Below are 15,054 nucleotides of genomic sequence, written 5' to 3'. Positions count from 1 at the left end.
ATCTGATGTATTATATTGAAAGATAGTTTCATGATACTTTTCAATTTTGTGCTTTGTCTAAATTTTAAATATTTCAAGAGCATTTTATGCTTAACAAATGCCCTGAATAGTTTAAGGACATTGGAATTTAAAGATATCTAGGAAAGTATAGAAATAAAAACTCAATTTTCAGCAAAAGACTTTTCTTTGTTCTTCTGTTACAAATTACAGGAGAAGCCAGGCGTTGGTGGTGCACACCTTTAATCCCAGCACTTGGGAGGCAGAGGCAGGCAGATTTGAGTTCAAGGCAAGCCTGGTCTACAGAGTGAGTTCCTGGATAGCCAGGGCTATACAGAGAAACCCTGTCTCGAAAAAAACCAAATCCAAAAAACCCCCCAAAATAAAATAAAATAAATTACAGGAGGGAAGATCTCACAGTATAAATGGGTACTTAAGTGTACGATCATGGTAGAATTGGCTATTCCTGCTAGTGTTGGGTATGTTAGATTAGAAGGTTACATGTAATTAAAGTAGAGAAAACTAACCACTCTCTTATTCATAAGAGTACATTCTGGTTAAAATCTGGTGCAATTTTTCATTTCTGTATTTCATCTGGGTTATCTTTGTGTTCTTGTTTTGTAGTGAAATGTCTAATGTACAAAAAAAAACATGCCAAAGGAAAACATAACCATTAACTAAATTAAGGAAGGCAGCATTAAAGTCCCAATGTTTTTGCTAATCCAATTGTTGATAATATTGATAGTGGAATTGGAAATACACCAAACCTCCAGCTAAACCCATTTGATTCCCTGTATGTCCAACTGTAGTAGCTTAATTATTTTGACAAAAATTTGTTGCAATCAAACTGAGATTCTTTCTTTCTTTTATTTCTTTCTTCCTTTTCTTTTCACTTTTCTTTCTTTACTTTTCTTTCTTTTCTTTTATTTTATTCTTTTTTTTTGAGACAGGATTTCTCTATGTAGATAGCCTTGGGTATCCTGGAACTGAATCTGTAGACAAGGCTGACCTTGAACTCAAATCTGCCTGCCTCTGCCTCCCAAGTGCTGGGATTAAAGGTATGCATCACCACTGCTGGGCCTGAGATTATTTCTATATGTGAAAGTTAAAAGAGATTGGAAATGTGTACCTGTTGGTTAGATAACCAAGCCTCACTTAGAAATGAGGAAGTAAACAAGTATCTACAAAGAATTGCCGTTGGCTGGAGAGATGGCTCAGCAGTTAGGAGCACTGACTGATCTTCCAGAAGTCCTGAGTTCAATTCCCAGCAGCCACAACCATCTTTAATCGGGATCCGAAGCCCTCTTCTGGTGTGTCTGACGACAATGACAGTGTACTAACATATATAAAATATAAATAATCTTAAAAAAGAATTCCCCTTGTGTTTAACCTGAGGGGAGCAGGTTTGCTATAGAAATTAACTGATATATTTTTGAAAATCTATTGGATTAGATTCATTCAATTGGGAAGAACCACACTAAATGTTGGTGAGATCATTCCTCCAGCCCATGGGTTGAGGGCTCCAATGAGGAAAAAGGGGGAAGGGGAGCTGAGGAGCAAGCTTTCCTTTGCTGTTTGCTTCCTGATTTTGGAAGTCATGAGAACAGCTGCCTTGAGCTCCCGCCACCATTTATTCCCCACCTTGATATCCTTGAAGTAGGAGACAGCATAAATTCTTATTTTAGGCATTTTGCAGCAGAAAGAAGTGAGTGATATTTCCCATGAAGATCTAAGGGTTGAGGCAGTAGAATCTAAATAATAAGAAAGTAAGAGTCAGATACCAAACAAAAGTATTTAGTAGAGAAGGCATGAAGTAGTGTGTATTTTCTTGGATAGACAACAAATGCAGGAGCTGTTTTACGCACATGCCTGCAGTGAAAGGCCAGCCTATGGAGCAGAAGGACTTGGATTACTCCTCCGTATGGTATTATTTTCTCTACAACATTGGAGAGGAATGTCTCTGGCCTTTAAAAACATACCAATGTGGGCTGAAGCCTTCAGGAGGAATGTAGATGTTAGATCTAGAATGGTGTCACATCAGTCAATATGTAGGGAAAATTCTTGGGCAAAAATAATATGTCTGTATTGCCATAATCAGAATTTAATCATAAGTTGAATCACATTTTGTCTAGTCCCTTGCTACTCCTCTCTGATCCAATAATAATAATTCTCCTTTTTTCCCCTCAGAAAAATGGAGTCAGACAATTCACAACTCCCCCACGAAATACTCACCTGCTTCATTTGCCAGGGCATCTTTATGGATCCAGTCTTCTTAAGGTGTGGCCATACCTTCTGCAAAGCCTGTCTCATCTTTTCTTTGGAAGACATTGGAATCCCTGACCTCTGCCCTATATGTAGGCAACCATCCCATTGGACATTCATTAATAACAACACTATGAAGATTCTGGTATCCACTGTGAGAGAAAACAGGCTCATGAAGTATTTGATTTCTGAGGAGCACAAGTGCATGACCCACAAGGAGAGAAAGACGACATTCTGTGGTGAGAGCATGGCCCTCCTCTGCCAATTGTGTTCTGACTCCCAAGATCACAGAGGTCACACACACTGCACTATTGGAGCACGTGCTTGTATGCAAATGGTAAGTAATATTTCTGAAAAAAAAAGGCTGAGAGCTTGAGAGAAGGAGGCTTAGCAGACCACAGGGAGATGCGTGTCCTGATTCTGAGGAATCCACTGTACTCCAAATCTTGTCACATTTTAAGCAGGGAATGAGGAATGACTATAAAATGTAAACATTCTTTGAGAGGTGCATACATATAAATATCATTTCTAGGTTCACGATTCATTATATTCATGTCACTGAAAATTATAATCATGGTAAATTTACATCTTTAAAAAGTGAAAATGACATGAGACTAAAATTCCAAAAGTACATTGGAATGAGCGGCTTAGAACCGGGATCCGGGTTGGATGTTAATTATCCAGACAGTTGTCAATTACAGCCCATCACTTTACTTGAGCTCATGGTGGTTGTATTTTGTAATTCTATGGGCTGAAATCTAAAGTTCCATAGTTAATAAAAATAAAAAGAAACAGCACTGTGATCTTTCTTCTAACCTCTCTAAAGTAATTGTGTTCAGTGCTAGAGATTGTCCGCCAGGTAACTCATTATTTATGTAAGGATGACATTTATTTATTTATTACAGCTGAAACTTGAAAAGCAAATGGCATCTTTATTGAAGAAGATCCAAGAACAGCAGGAGACTCTAAATGCAGAGAGGAGAACAATCTTTCAGTGGTTGGTGGGTATGAGACTGATGTGTAAAGTGAACCAGAGGCAGATATCTTGCAATTTGAGGATTATACATGGGATGTGATGCTAGGAAATCTTTTTATATTTACCTTAAATTTGTAAAGGCAAAATCCAATTTTGAACACAGAAACACCTAGCCATCTGGTAGAAAAGTTTGACATTAATGGGCGAATTTCTGAGTGTTCAGCAGAGTACACCAGACTCTATGACTCCACTTGGAATTTTGGTTACTATGTATATGCAAAGTTGCATTTTTTCTTTTCCTTTCTTTTTTTTTTCTTTTTTTGTTTTTTTGAGACAGGCTTTCCCTGTGTAGCTCTGGCAGTCCTGGAACTTAGTCTGTAGACCAGGCTGGCCTCAAACTCAGAACTCTGCCTGCCTTTGCCTCCCAAGTGCTGGCATTAAAGGCATGTGCTACCACTGCCTGGCCCAAAGTTGCATTTTTGAGTGAACATATTATCAGTCCAAACCTTTTTTCCAGATATCTCAGAATCTCATTTAACAGAAGAAAATGGTAAGGGAAAAAAGAATGGATTTGTTTGCTTCTTCTAATAATAATGAAGAAATGTATAAAATCAAATGACTTACAATTTCTGAAAAGTGGGGACAGTAAATCAGCATGTGCAGCACCCTGATGGGATCCTGTAGGTGAATTTTAAACATAGAAGAATTCAATGGAAAGGACCAAATACTCTCCAGATGTGATCTAGGATGTCCCTTTTCCTTCAGCACTACGTGGCCCTACGGGGGGAAATGATCAAGAAAGAGTATAGCAGACTGTATCCACCCGTCCATGAAGAAGAGAATCAATATATAGAGTGTATGAAAAATCAAAGCAATATTATTTTAGAGGAGCTCAGGAAAAGTGAAGCCATGATGGTCCACAAGAGGAGACAACTAATAGAATTGTATCAGGAGCTGAAGGCCATGTCCCAGAAGCCATTTGAGGTGTTGCTGCTGCAGGTAAGCATGGAACAGTGCTTGAACCAGATTGATTATTTGAGGCCCACACCTATGACTTTTACATCTGAGATCCCTTTCTATATCCCCTGTACTTATTATCAGGTTTTAAGAAAAATCTGGAGAGATAATTTCTGTAATATCCTAAAAAGAGCAAGCTTGTTGACATTGTGTCAGCAGATTCCATATGGAATATCTCATTTATTTGTGTTTGTAGCTTGTGTCTTTGAAACCCCAAATTAAGTGATTCTTGTTACCAAACACGCCATTTTACCTCTACTTGGATGTTAGTGCAGTTTTAAAGTAGTCTACCATAAGTTTGTTCTGTTTGAAAGCTGTGTTTTTGATATTTCTTTGGGAGGTGGGGGATTTGATATATGCTCTTCTTTTGTGGTGTACAATGGCCTCGTATTCACAGGATTCATGAGCCCTAAACCCAAAATTCTAAAGCTGCAGATATGAGCCAACATGTAGGGGTTAGGCCACAATTTTGAAGTACCCTTAATGAAAGTATTCTATGCTTTTTGTCCAAGATCAAAGAATGTCCTCTTTGCAGACAGTTGCATGTTACAAAGTAGTGTATAATTCTTACCCATATGCTTCCCAAATATTCTCACAGCCTGATTTCATTAAGAATTCATTCCATTGTGCAAGTCCACAATGGACTCTGGGGCATGAATATATATTTGCAAGGTGAATTGGTGTAGCAATGACTGACAGTTATATAAAGATAATAAAATTTACATATATATTTATATAATGATATAAAACTTAATGGACTGGAGAGATGACTGAGCAGTTAAGAGCACTGTCTGCTCTTCCAGCAGTCCTGAGTTTAATTCCCAGCAGCCACATGGTGGTTTACAACCATTTGTAATAGGATCTGATGCCCTCTTCTGGTGTGTCTTTAGGGAGCATGAGTGTACTCATATACATAAAATGAATAAATAAATCTCTAAAAAAATCTTTATGTATATATAGATCCACATTCTGGGCTGTTCCTTCAGATATCTAAGCTTCTCTTAATTTGTTTGCAGGATTTGGATGACTTGTTCAGAAGGTGAGTTTAATCCTCAGTGTAAGCCAGGATAACCCTGAACTATTGTTACAAAGATGAACAAGCTCTCTTAGCAATGTACAAATACACTTTATACAGAAAATACTTAGTTATGGATGATGGGTTTGGGATTGTTTTCATGGATATGAAGCCTGTTTGTCTTCACCAGACAGTGTCTTTTCTTTCTCCCTATGAGTGAAGCAGTGTATGTAATGGGCTTGAGCTAAAATTTGTCATTTTCAAATCCTAATCATTGAGGCCCATGGACTGTACTTTCCTGGTAGTAGAAGAAAGGGGCTGGAAGCATGGGAAAGAGGTTGGTAACAGGAAGGGCTTGAGAGAGAGCATCTAAGAGGAAGCCACCCTGTCTCCTGACCATGGGATTTCTTTAATATAAGAAAATGTTCTGTGTGAAAAATGTTCAGGTAAGTGTTTCCTTTTATTGATTTGATTTGTTAGGAATACCTATGTGAGTGCACATGTGTGCAGGACACAGGAGCACTCTCAGGAGTCTTTCCTCTCCTTACACCATGGGTTTCTGAGATTGAACTTCAGTTGTCAGTTTGTATGACAAAGATTTTAATACATACCTTTGTTTGTATGACAAAGGTTTTCAGCTCTGACTGAAGATTTCTCCTCATCACTGGGGTGATATCTGTAGCATAGGCTGATCAATGTCTTCTCCTTGCAGGAGTGAGTCAGTGCAGCTGACACAGGGTATGAAACCAAAACTCAGTGCCCAACCCAATACTGGGTTGACTGTAAGGTTCAACTACTTCCAAGGTGAGTGTCAGCACTGATATAATGACCAGAGGTGCCGTTCAGCAGGGAGATAACCTTTGTACAATGAATATTTTAATTCCCTAAAAAGATATGTCTAGTTAAGCCACATTGTAATCATATTTAGGCACACAGTCATTTTACAAACAAAGATTAATGAATACCAATTAAATGATGTACGTCATTCAGGCTGATAAATATAGTATTTGTCCAATGAGACACACAGAATGATTAATTCAGTACAGTTTAATATATATTAAGCTATCAAGATATTTCTATGTTTTCTATAAAATATTTTAGCAATTGATATTTTTTATTTTGGAGACATTATTTCTCTTTGTCTCCCTGGCTATCCTGGGACTAGCTCTGTAAACTAGGCTGGTCTGGGACTCACAGAGATCCACGTGCCTCTGGCTCCAAAATGCTTTAATTAAAGTCATGTGAAACCATGCTCACCTATCAGTTGAATTTTTTTTAGAGTTTACATATAACATTTATTGCAACGTTCACAACATGTACACAGAAGTTCTCAGAACAAGAAAATATAAAACAGCCCGGGAATCTATCTCATCCTTTAAAAAACATGTTTCTAAAACTAAGTTTAAAAGAATATGGGACTTTCAGGGAGGGGGGAACCAGGAAAGGGGAAATCATTTGAAATGTAAATAAAGAATGTATCTAAAAAATGAATATTTTTAAAACACTTCGATAGTAGATTGACAATATAAGAAACATCTGAAAGTGAATTATACTCCATAGATTAAAATTCACAAGATATAGTGGCGCCCACTTGAAACCCCAATATGAAAAACATGGTATCAGGAGGATTGCCTAAGAGTTTGAGACTAAATAGATTGACATAGTGAGTTCCATGCCAGTCAAGGGTATATAGCAAGAAATCCTATCTCAAAGAAACTACAAAAATGATCATTAAAAAAGAACCCAAACAGACAAAGCCATATATCACAGGCAATAAAAATAAAAAGTAAAATAAGTTGATACAACATGGGGCAGTTTGAATCACACTTGGAGATCAAAATATGGATTGTAACATCACAAGGAAAAATTGTCAGAGGACCATGGTTTAGTTAAATGCAGAAAATTGCTACTAGGGAACAACTTCTAATGCATGCTTAGATTTATCTTTGATACAAATCTTCATAGTGGGATTAAATTGAAACCATAAGATGAGCAATCAAGACCTAGGATTTAGGAATAACATTTCATGGAGACTCTGGGGGGGGTGAGCCTTTGGGGGGGTGGTCCTCATTGCATTGCGCACAGCTTGTTTGCCTGGTGTAACTAAAGCCCCTGACAGAACTGTGCTGTTATTTGCTGTGATTTCCACCTCTGCAGCTTCTAAAGTTTTTCAAAAAATTTTTCATTATGTGTTCATTCTGTTTCTTTGGGAAAACTCTTGACTTTGATTTATCTGGATTATAACTACCCTTCCAGTCTTACACTTTCTATTTTTAAAATCCAGGAAATCTCTAGGGATCTGTCTCTCTGTCCCTGTCTCTGTCTGTCTCTGTCTGTCTCTCTGTCTCTGTCTCTGTCTCTCTCTCCTGACAAATATGAGTATTCGTTTTAACTAAAATGTCTCTTCCCACAGTGAAAATTTTCTTTCAAAATTTAATCATATTCAACTGCAACCCAAGCCTACTTTTTGATGTGAGAAGATTCACCTCTAGACCTTACAATGAAAACCCAGTTCTGGCTGTGCCTGGATCCTATCGTGCTTCCTGGGGAGCAGAGAGCTTCACCACTGGAAAATATTACTGGGAGCTGGATTTGAAGGACCATGAGCAATGGGCTGTAGGGGTCTGTAACAATGTCTGGTTAAAGAAGAGAAACTTTGAGATTGGATCTGAAGGTGCATTTCTTCTTGTATGTTTGAAGGACGATGATCAATACAGCCTCCTCACTACCTGCCCAACATTTCATCACCACATAGAGAAACCAACTGGCCAGGTTGGCGTGTTCCTTGATTGTGAGGGTGGATGTGTGAGTTTCCTGGATGTAGCCAAGAGTTCCCTCATATACAGCTACTGTCCTGGAACTTTCCATTGCACTGTCAGGCCTTACTACTGTACTGTCTATACATGATCATAGGAAGCTGTACCCAGTATGCTTTTCTATGGTAATGTGTCCTCTCTTTATTGTGATTAAATATTGTGATGGTTTGTATATGCTTAGCCCAGGGAGTGGCACTGTTAGAAGGTGTGATCATGTTGGAGTATGTGTCTCACTGCGGGTGTGGGCTTTAAGAACCTTATCTCAGCTGCATGAAAGCCAGTCTTCAACTAGCAGCCTTCAGATGAAGATGTAGAATCCTTAGCTCTGCCTGTACCATGCCTGCCTAGATGTTGCTGTGCTCCCATTTTGATGATAATGGACTGAATATCTGAACCTGTAAGCCAGCCCCAATTAAAAGTTGTCAGTTTTAAGATTTGCCTCTATCATGGTGTTTGTTGACAGCAGTAAAATCCCAACTCAGTCAAATATTACAATGATATTAAATGTAAAACACGGGTGACTGCTTGCTTCTTATCCGTGGTCTATATGTTCCTCCCAGAACACTTATTTTCACAGTGGTTATAGTTTTTTGTCTTTTTGTTTTTACATATTTCTGAGAAATACTAATTAGAATCATGGATCTACTGTAGAACTAGAACTTTTAATTGTGCTCAGGATACAAAGTGGGATTCCAGCACTATTAAAATATTATGTGTCTGTGTGATCCTAATTTAGTTGTGTCTAGCAGAGACACAAAGATATGTTTTAAGCAGATTTGTTGATCAATAAAAGCATGAATCCCTATTTGATCTAAACAAAAATAATTATTTACCATTTATGATAGAACAAAAACCGAGGCTTTCATTATTCAGAGAGAAGGGATTTTATTTTTCCTGGAAAAAATGAAAGTGAGTTTCCCCCTTTTCTTTCAATTCTATTATTTTATAGCTGTTTTATGTTGGGGACACACTTGAAAAAATGTTAGTTAATTGTCCCCAACATAAAACAGCTTTGAATATTCTTCCAGTCTCTTAAGAACACACAAATATTTTCTGATATTCAAGAGCTGCAATCCTCTTCTAGAAACCTCTCACTGGTGGTTTTCAAGAGTGTCCTGTGTACCTGAGAACACTGAGAGAAGTAGATTGTAATGTCCGTCCAAGGTCACTTTCTTTCACCATCCTAGATTTTCACAAATCAGTTCTCAAAATTTTGCCTTCCCTTTGGTTAGCCAGCATGATTCCCTCTGTCTTTCCAATGCTGGTCCTAAAAGCATAATCTAAGTTCCACTTCTTTTTTTTTTTTTCCTCCAGCAGTGGCAGCTGATGACACTCCTGTCACCTCTGCATCTACCACGCCTTCTCTTCTCTTCCAGAGTGTGTTATCTTAGTGAAGAGCAGAGCCACAGGCTCAGGCAAGGCACAGTGCAGAGATACGGTAGGGGTGTTAGGCCAGAGGGAGTGAGTGCACTCGAATTTTTATCTCTTTACTGGAGTGGCAAAGACTCAACTATGATATCTACACCCTGCGGCAGATCCGCCGGGATGTGAGGAACAGATGGAGACTAATCTTAGAAGACTAGGGTGAGTCTGAGAGAGCTTGTGAACCAGTGAAACGACTGGTCACATGCTTTTCACTTTTTCTATCATGGCATGGACACTGTCTCAGACCCACCAGCCGTGGAGTAATGACACGGGGAACTTTTATGGACTCTGAAAGCTCAGCCTTAGCTTAAGCTTGTCCCCAACAGCTCTTTTACATCAATTGGCCCTTTATACTAATATATGTCTGCCCCGTGGCTCTTTGGCTCCTGAGTGCCACACTTGCTTTTTCTCCCGACTCAGACTCTTTCCCAGAGTACCTAGCTCTGCCCGGAAATCCCGCCTTTCCCCTCCTGCTTTGCAATAGGCCATCCAGTTCTTTGTTAAATAAATCAGAAGGTGAAGGAGAAGATGTTTACAAGTTGCTGAGACAGGTGATGCTTCATACACAGTGCACAAGAGATTATCTCAACAATCTTTTTATCAAAAGATTGTCAGCCACTGACTAATTCTTTTTTTTAAAATTTATTGATATATTTATTTACATTTCAAATGATATCCCCTTTTCTGGACCCCCACTCCCCGAAAGTCCCATCAGTCCCCTTCCCTCCCCCTGTTTTCCCACCAAACCCTTCCCACTTCCCTGTTCTGATTTTGCTCTATACTGCTTCACTGAGTCTTTTCAGAACAAGGAGCCACTATTCCTTTCTTCTTGTACCTCATTTGATGTGTGGATTATGTTTTGGGTATTCCAGTTTTCTAGGTTAATATCCACTTATTAGTGAGTGCATACCATGATTCATCTTTTGAGTCTGGGTTACCTCACTTAGTATGATATTCTCCAGCTCCATCCATTTGCCTAAGAATTTCATGAATTCATTGTTTCTAATTGCTGAATAGTACTCCATTGTGTATATATACCACATTTTTTGCATCCACTCTTCTGTTGAGGGATACCTGGGTTCTTTCCAACTTCTGGCAATTATAATTAGGGCTGCTATGAACATAGTGGAACATGTATCCTTATTACATGCTGGGGAATCTTTTGGGTATATGCCCAGGAGTGGTATAGCAGGATCTTCTGGAAGTGAGGTGCCCATTTTTCGGAGGAACCGCCAGACTGATTTCCAGAGTGGTTGTACCAATTTGCAACCCCACCAGCAGTGGAGGAGTGTTCCTCTTTCTCTACCTCCTCTCCAACACCTGCTGTGTCCTGAATTTTTAATCTTAGCCATTCTGACTGGTGTAAGGTGAAATCTCAGGGTTGTTTTGATTTGCATTTCCCTAATGAGTAATGAGGTTGAGCATTTTATAAGGTGTTTCTCTGCCATCCGAAGTTCTTTAGGTGAGAATTCTTTGTTTAACTCTGTACCACATTTTATAATAGGGTTGTTTGGTTTTCTGGAGTCTAACTTCTTGAGTTCTTTATATATATTGGATATTAACCCTCTATCTGATGTAGGATTGGTGAAGATCTTTTCCCAATTTGTTGGTTGCCGATTTGTCCTTTTGATGGTGTCCTTTGCCTTACAGAAACTTTGTAATTTTATGAGGTCCCATTTGTCAATTCTTGATCTTAGAGCATATGCTATTGGTGTTCTGTTCAGAAACTTTCTCCCTATACCGATGTTCTCAAGGGTCTTCCCCAGTTTCTTTTCTATTAGCTTCAGAGTGTCTGGTTTGTATCCCTTTGACCTCCTTATGTTGTCGAATTGCCCGAGCTAGTACCTCAAGTACAATATTGAAAAGATAAGGAGAAAGGGGGCGGCCTTGTCTGGTCCCTGATTTCAGTGGGATTGCTTCAAGTTTCTCTCCATTTAGTTTGATGCTGGCTACCGGTTTGCTGTATATTGCTTTTACTATGTTTAGGTATGGGCCTTGAATTCCTGTTCTCTCCAAGACTTTAAGCTTGAAGGGATGCTGAATTTTGTCAAATGCTTTTTCAGCATCCAATGAAATGACCATGTGGTTTTGTTCTTTGAGTTTGTTTATGTAGTGGATTGTATTGATGGATTTCCGTATATTGAACCAACCCTGCATTCCCGGGATAAAGCCTACTTGATCATGGTGGATGATCATTTTGATGTGTTCTTGGATTCGGTTGGCAAGAATTTTATTGAGTATTTTTGCATCGATGTTCATAAGGGAAATTGGTCTGAAGTTCTCTTTCTTTGTTGGATCTTTGTGTGGCTTTGGTATCAGCATAATTGTCGCTTCGTAGAAGGAATTGGGTAGTGTTCCTTCTGTTTCTATTTTGTGGAATAGTTTGAAGAGTATTGGTGTTAACTCTTCTTTGAAGGTCTGGTAGAATTCTGCACTGAAGCCATCTGGTCCTGTGCTTTTTTTTGGTTGGAAGACTTTCTATGACTCCTTCTATTTCTTTAGGCATTATGGGACTGTTTAGATGGTCTAGTTGGTCCTGATTTAATTTTGGTATTTGGTATCTGTCAAGGAAATTGTCCATTTCCTCCAGATTCTCCAGTTGTGTTGAGTATAGGCTCTTGTAGTAGGATCTGATGATTTTTTGGATTTCCTCAGTTTCCGTTGTTATATCTCCCTTTTCATTTCTAAGTTTATTAATTTGGATACTTTCTCTGTGCCCTTTGGTCATTCTGGCTAAGGGTTTATCTATCTTGTTGATTTTCTCAAAGAACCAGCTCCTGGGATTATTGATTTTTTGTATGGTTCTCTTTGTTTCTACTTGATTGATTTCAGCCCTGAGTTTGATGATTTCCTGCCTTCTACTCCTCCTGGGCGAAATAGCTTCTTTTTGTTCCAGGGCTTTCAGGTGTGTCATTAAGCTGGTAATGTATGCTCTCTCCATTTTCTTTTTGGAGGCACTCAGGGCTATGAGTTTTCCTCTTAGCACTGCTTTCATTGTGTCCCATAGATTTGGGTATGTTGTGTTTTCATTTTCATTGTGTTCTAAAAAGTCTTTAATTTCTTTCTTTATTTCTTCCTTGACCAAGGTATCATTGAGTAGAGTATTGTTCAGTTTCCACGTGTATGTGGGCTTTCTGTTGTTTCTGTTGCTATTGAAGACCACTTTTACTCCATAGTGATCAGATAGGAGGCATGGGATTAGTTCGATCTTCTTATATTTGTTGAGGTCTGTCTTGTGACCAATTATATGGTCGATTTTGGAGAAGGTACCATGAGGTGCTGAGAAAAACGTATATTCTTTTGTTTTAGGATAGAATGTTCTATATATATCTGTTAAATCTAATTGGTCCAAAGCATCAATTAGTTTCATTGTGTCCCTGTTTAGTTTCTGTTTTCCTGATCGGTCCATTGAGGAAAGTGGAGTGTTGAAGTCACCCACAATTATTGTGTTAGGTGCAATGTGTGCTTTTAGTTTTAATAAAGTTTCTTTTACGAAAGAGGGTGCCCTTGCATTTGGGGCATAGATGTTCAGGATTGACAGTTCTTCTTTTTGTATTTTTCCTTTGACCAGCAAGAAGTGTCCCTCAGGGTCCCTTTTGATGACTTTGGGTTGAAAGTCAATTTTATCTGATATTAAAATGGCTACTCCACCTTGTTTCCTGAGACCATTTGCTTGTAAAATTGTCCTCCAGCCTTTTACTCTAAGGTAGTGTTTGTCTTTGACCCTGAGGTGTGTTTCCTGTAAGCAGCAAAATGTAGGGTCCTGTTTACGTATCCATTCAGTTAGTCTGTGTCTTTTTATTGGGGCATTAAGTCCATTGATGTTAAGAGATATTAAGGAATAGTGATTGTTACTTCCTATCATTTTTGACGTTATTTTTTAAATTTGAATGCTTAACTTCTTTTGGGTTTGATGAAAGGTTACTATCTTGCTTTTTCCAGGGTGAAGTTTCCCTCCTTGTATTGGTGTTGTCCTCCTATTATCCTTTTTAGGGCCGGGTTTGTGGATAGATATTGGGTAAACTTGGTTTTGTCATGAAATATCTTAGTTTCTCCATCTATGGTGATTGAGAGTTTTGCTGGATATAGTAGTTTTGGTTGGCATTTGTGTTCTCTTAGAGTCTGCATGAGATCTGCCCAGGACCTTCTAGCCTTCATAGTCTCAGGTGAAAAGTCTGCTGTGATTCTGATAGGTCTTCCTTTATATGTTACTTGGCCTTTTTCTCTTACTGCCTTTAGAATTCTTTCTTTGTTTAGAACATTTGGTGTTTTGATTATTATGTGACGGGAAGTATTTCTGTTCTGGTCCAGTCTGTTTGGAGTTCTGTAGGCTTCTTTTATATTCATGGGCATCTCTCTCTTTAGGTTAGGGAAGTTTTCTTCCATAATTTTATTGAAGATGTTTGCTGGCCCTTTAAGTTGTAAATCTTCACTCTCATCTATGCCTATAATCCTTAGGTTTGGTCTTCTCATTGTGTCCTGGATTTCCTGGATATTTTGGGTTACAAGCTTTTTGCATTTTGCATTTGCTTTAACTGTTGAGTCCATGGTTTCTATGGAATCTTCAGCATCTGAGATTCTTTCTTCTATCTCTTGTATTCTGTTGTTGATATTTGCATCTGTGACCCCTGATTTCTTCCCAAGGCTTTCTATCTCCAAAGTTGTCTCCCTTTGAGTTTTCTTAGTTGTTTCTACTTCTGATTTTAGATCCTGGATGGTTTTGCTTAGCTCCTTCACTTGCATGTTTGTGTTTTCCTGTAATTCTTTAAGAGATTTTTGTGTTTCGTCTTTCATGACCTCAGCCTGTTGACCAAAGTTCTCCTGTATTTCTTTAAGAGATTTTTGTGTTTCGTCTTTCATGACCTCAGCCTATTGACCAAAGTTCTCCTGTATTTCTTTAAGTGTTTTTTTTGCATTTCCTCCTTGTTGGCTTTTGTATTCTCCTGGATTTCCAGGCATTTAGGATGAGGGTCTTAAAGACCACACCCACAGTGACACACCTACTCCAATAGGGCCACACCTTGTAATAGTGCTGTTCCCTGGGCCGAGCATGGTCAAGCCATTACAAGTCATATATTAAGGACATGCTGTTTTGACAGAATGAAAAGTCATTCTGACTTTTTAGATACTCTACCCTGTTGAGTGCATGTAAACAAGTGCTTCACAGGGAAGAGAGGAAGTGCTGCTACAAGACCCAAAGAACAAGGGAGAGGACCAGATTCTCCTGCAGCATTGGGCCTACACTGAAAGATATTTACCTACAGGTTCTTGAGAGGAAAGAAAGCTGTTTCCTATCAGATACACTCACTCTAATACAGGCTAATACTCAGAAGTGAAAACAACACTTTGTTGCCTCCATGATCCTTAATTATAGCTGTCAACTAACAAGATCTGAGTTCTCCAAGTATGACCCTGATGTTTGATTAAATTAAGTCATCTTGGGAAGACCTGTTTGTAGCCGCCAGCAGCTACATGTAAACCGGGTTACCTGTTGAGAGAATTTTGGGGTCATAGGGAAGAGAAGCGAAAAGAACGTACGGCTAAGT

At 38.7% G+C, this 15,054-nt stretch overlaps 1 protein-coding gene across 1 annotated transcript; it reads left to right on the top strand.

The window, feature by feature from the left end:
• The first annotated feature begins 2,188 nt into the window (after positions 1-2,188).
• Positions 2,189-8,174, top strand: LOC127690205 (tripartite motif-containing protein 43C-like). The gene is made up of 6 exons (XM_052189750.1): positions 2,189-2,596; positions 3,165-3,260; positions 4,001-4,234; positions 5,269-5,291; positions 5,980-6,071; positions 7,681-8,174. The coding sequence occupies exons 1-6, from the start codon at positions 2,189-2,191 to the stop codon at positions 8,172-8,174; spliced, it is 1,347 nt and encodes a 448-aa protein (XP_052045710.1).
• The last annotated feature ends 6,880 nt before the right edge of the window (positions 8,175-15,054 follow it).

The sequence above is a fragment of the Apodemus sylvaticus genome, chromosome 7, assembly GCF_947179515.1.
Source record: "Apodemus sylvaticus chromosome 7, mApoSyl1.1, whole genome shotgun sequence".
Lineage (NCBI taxonomy): Eukaryota > Metazoa > Chordata > Mammalia > Rodentia > Muridae > Apodemus > Apodemus sylvaticus.
This window is presented reverse-complemented; position numbering and strand designations above follow the sequence as displayed.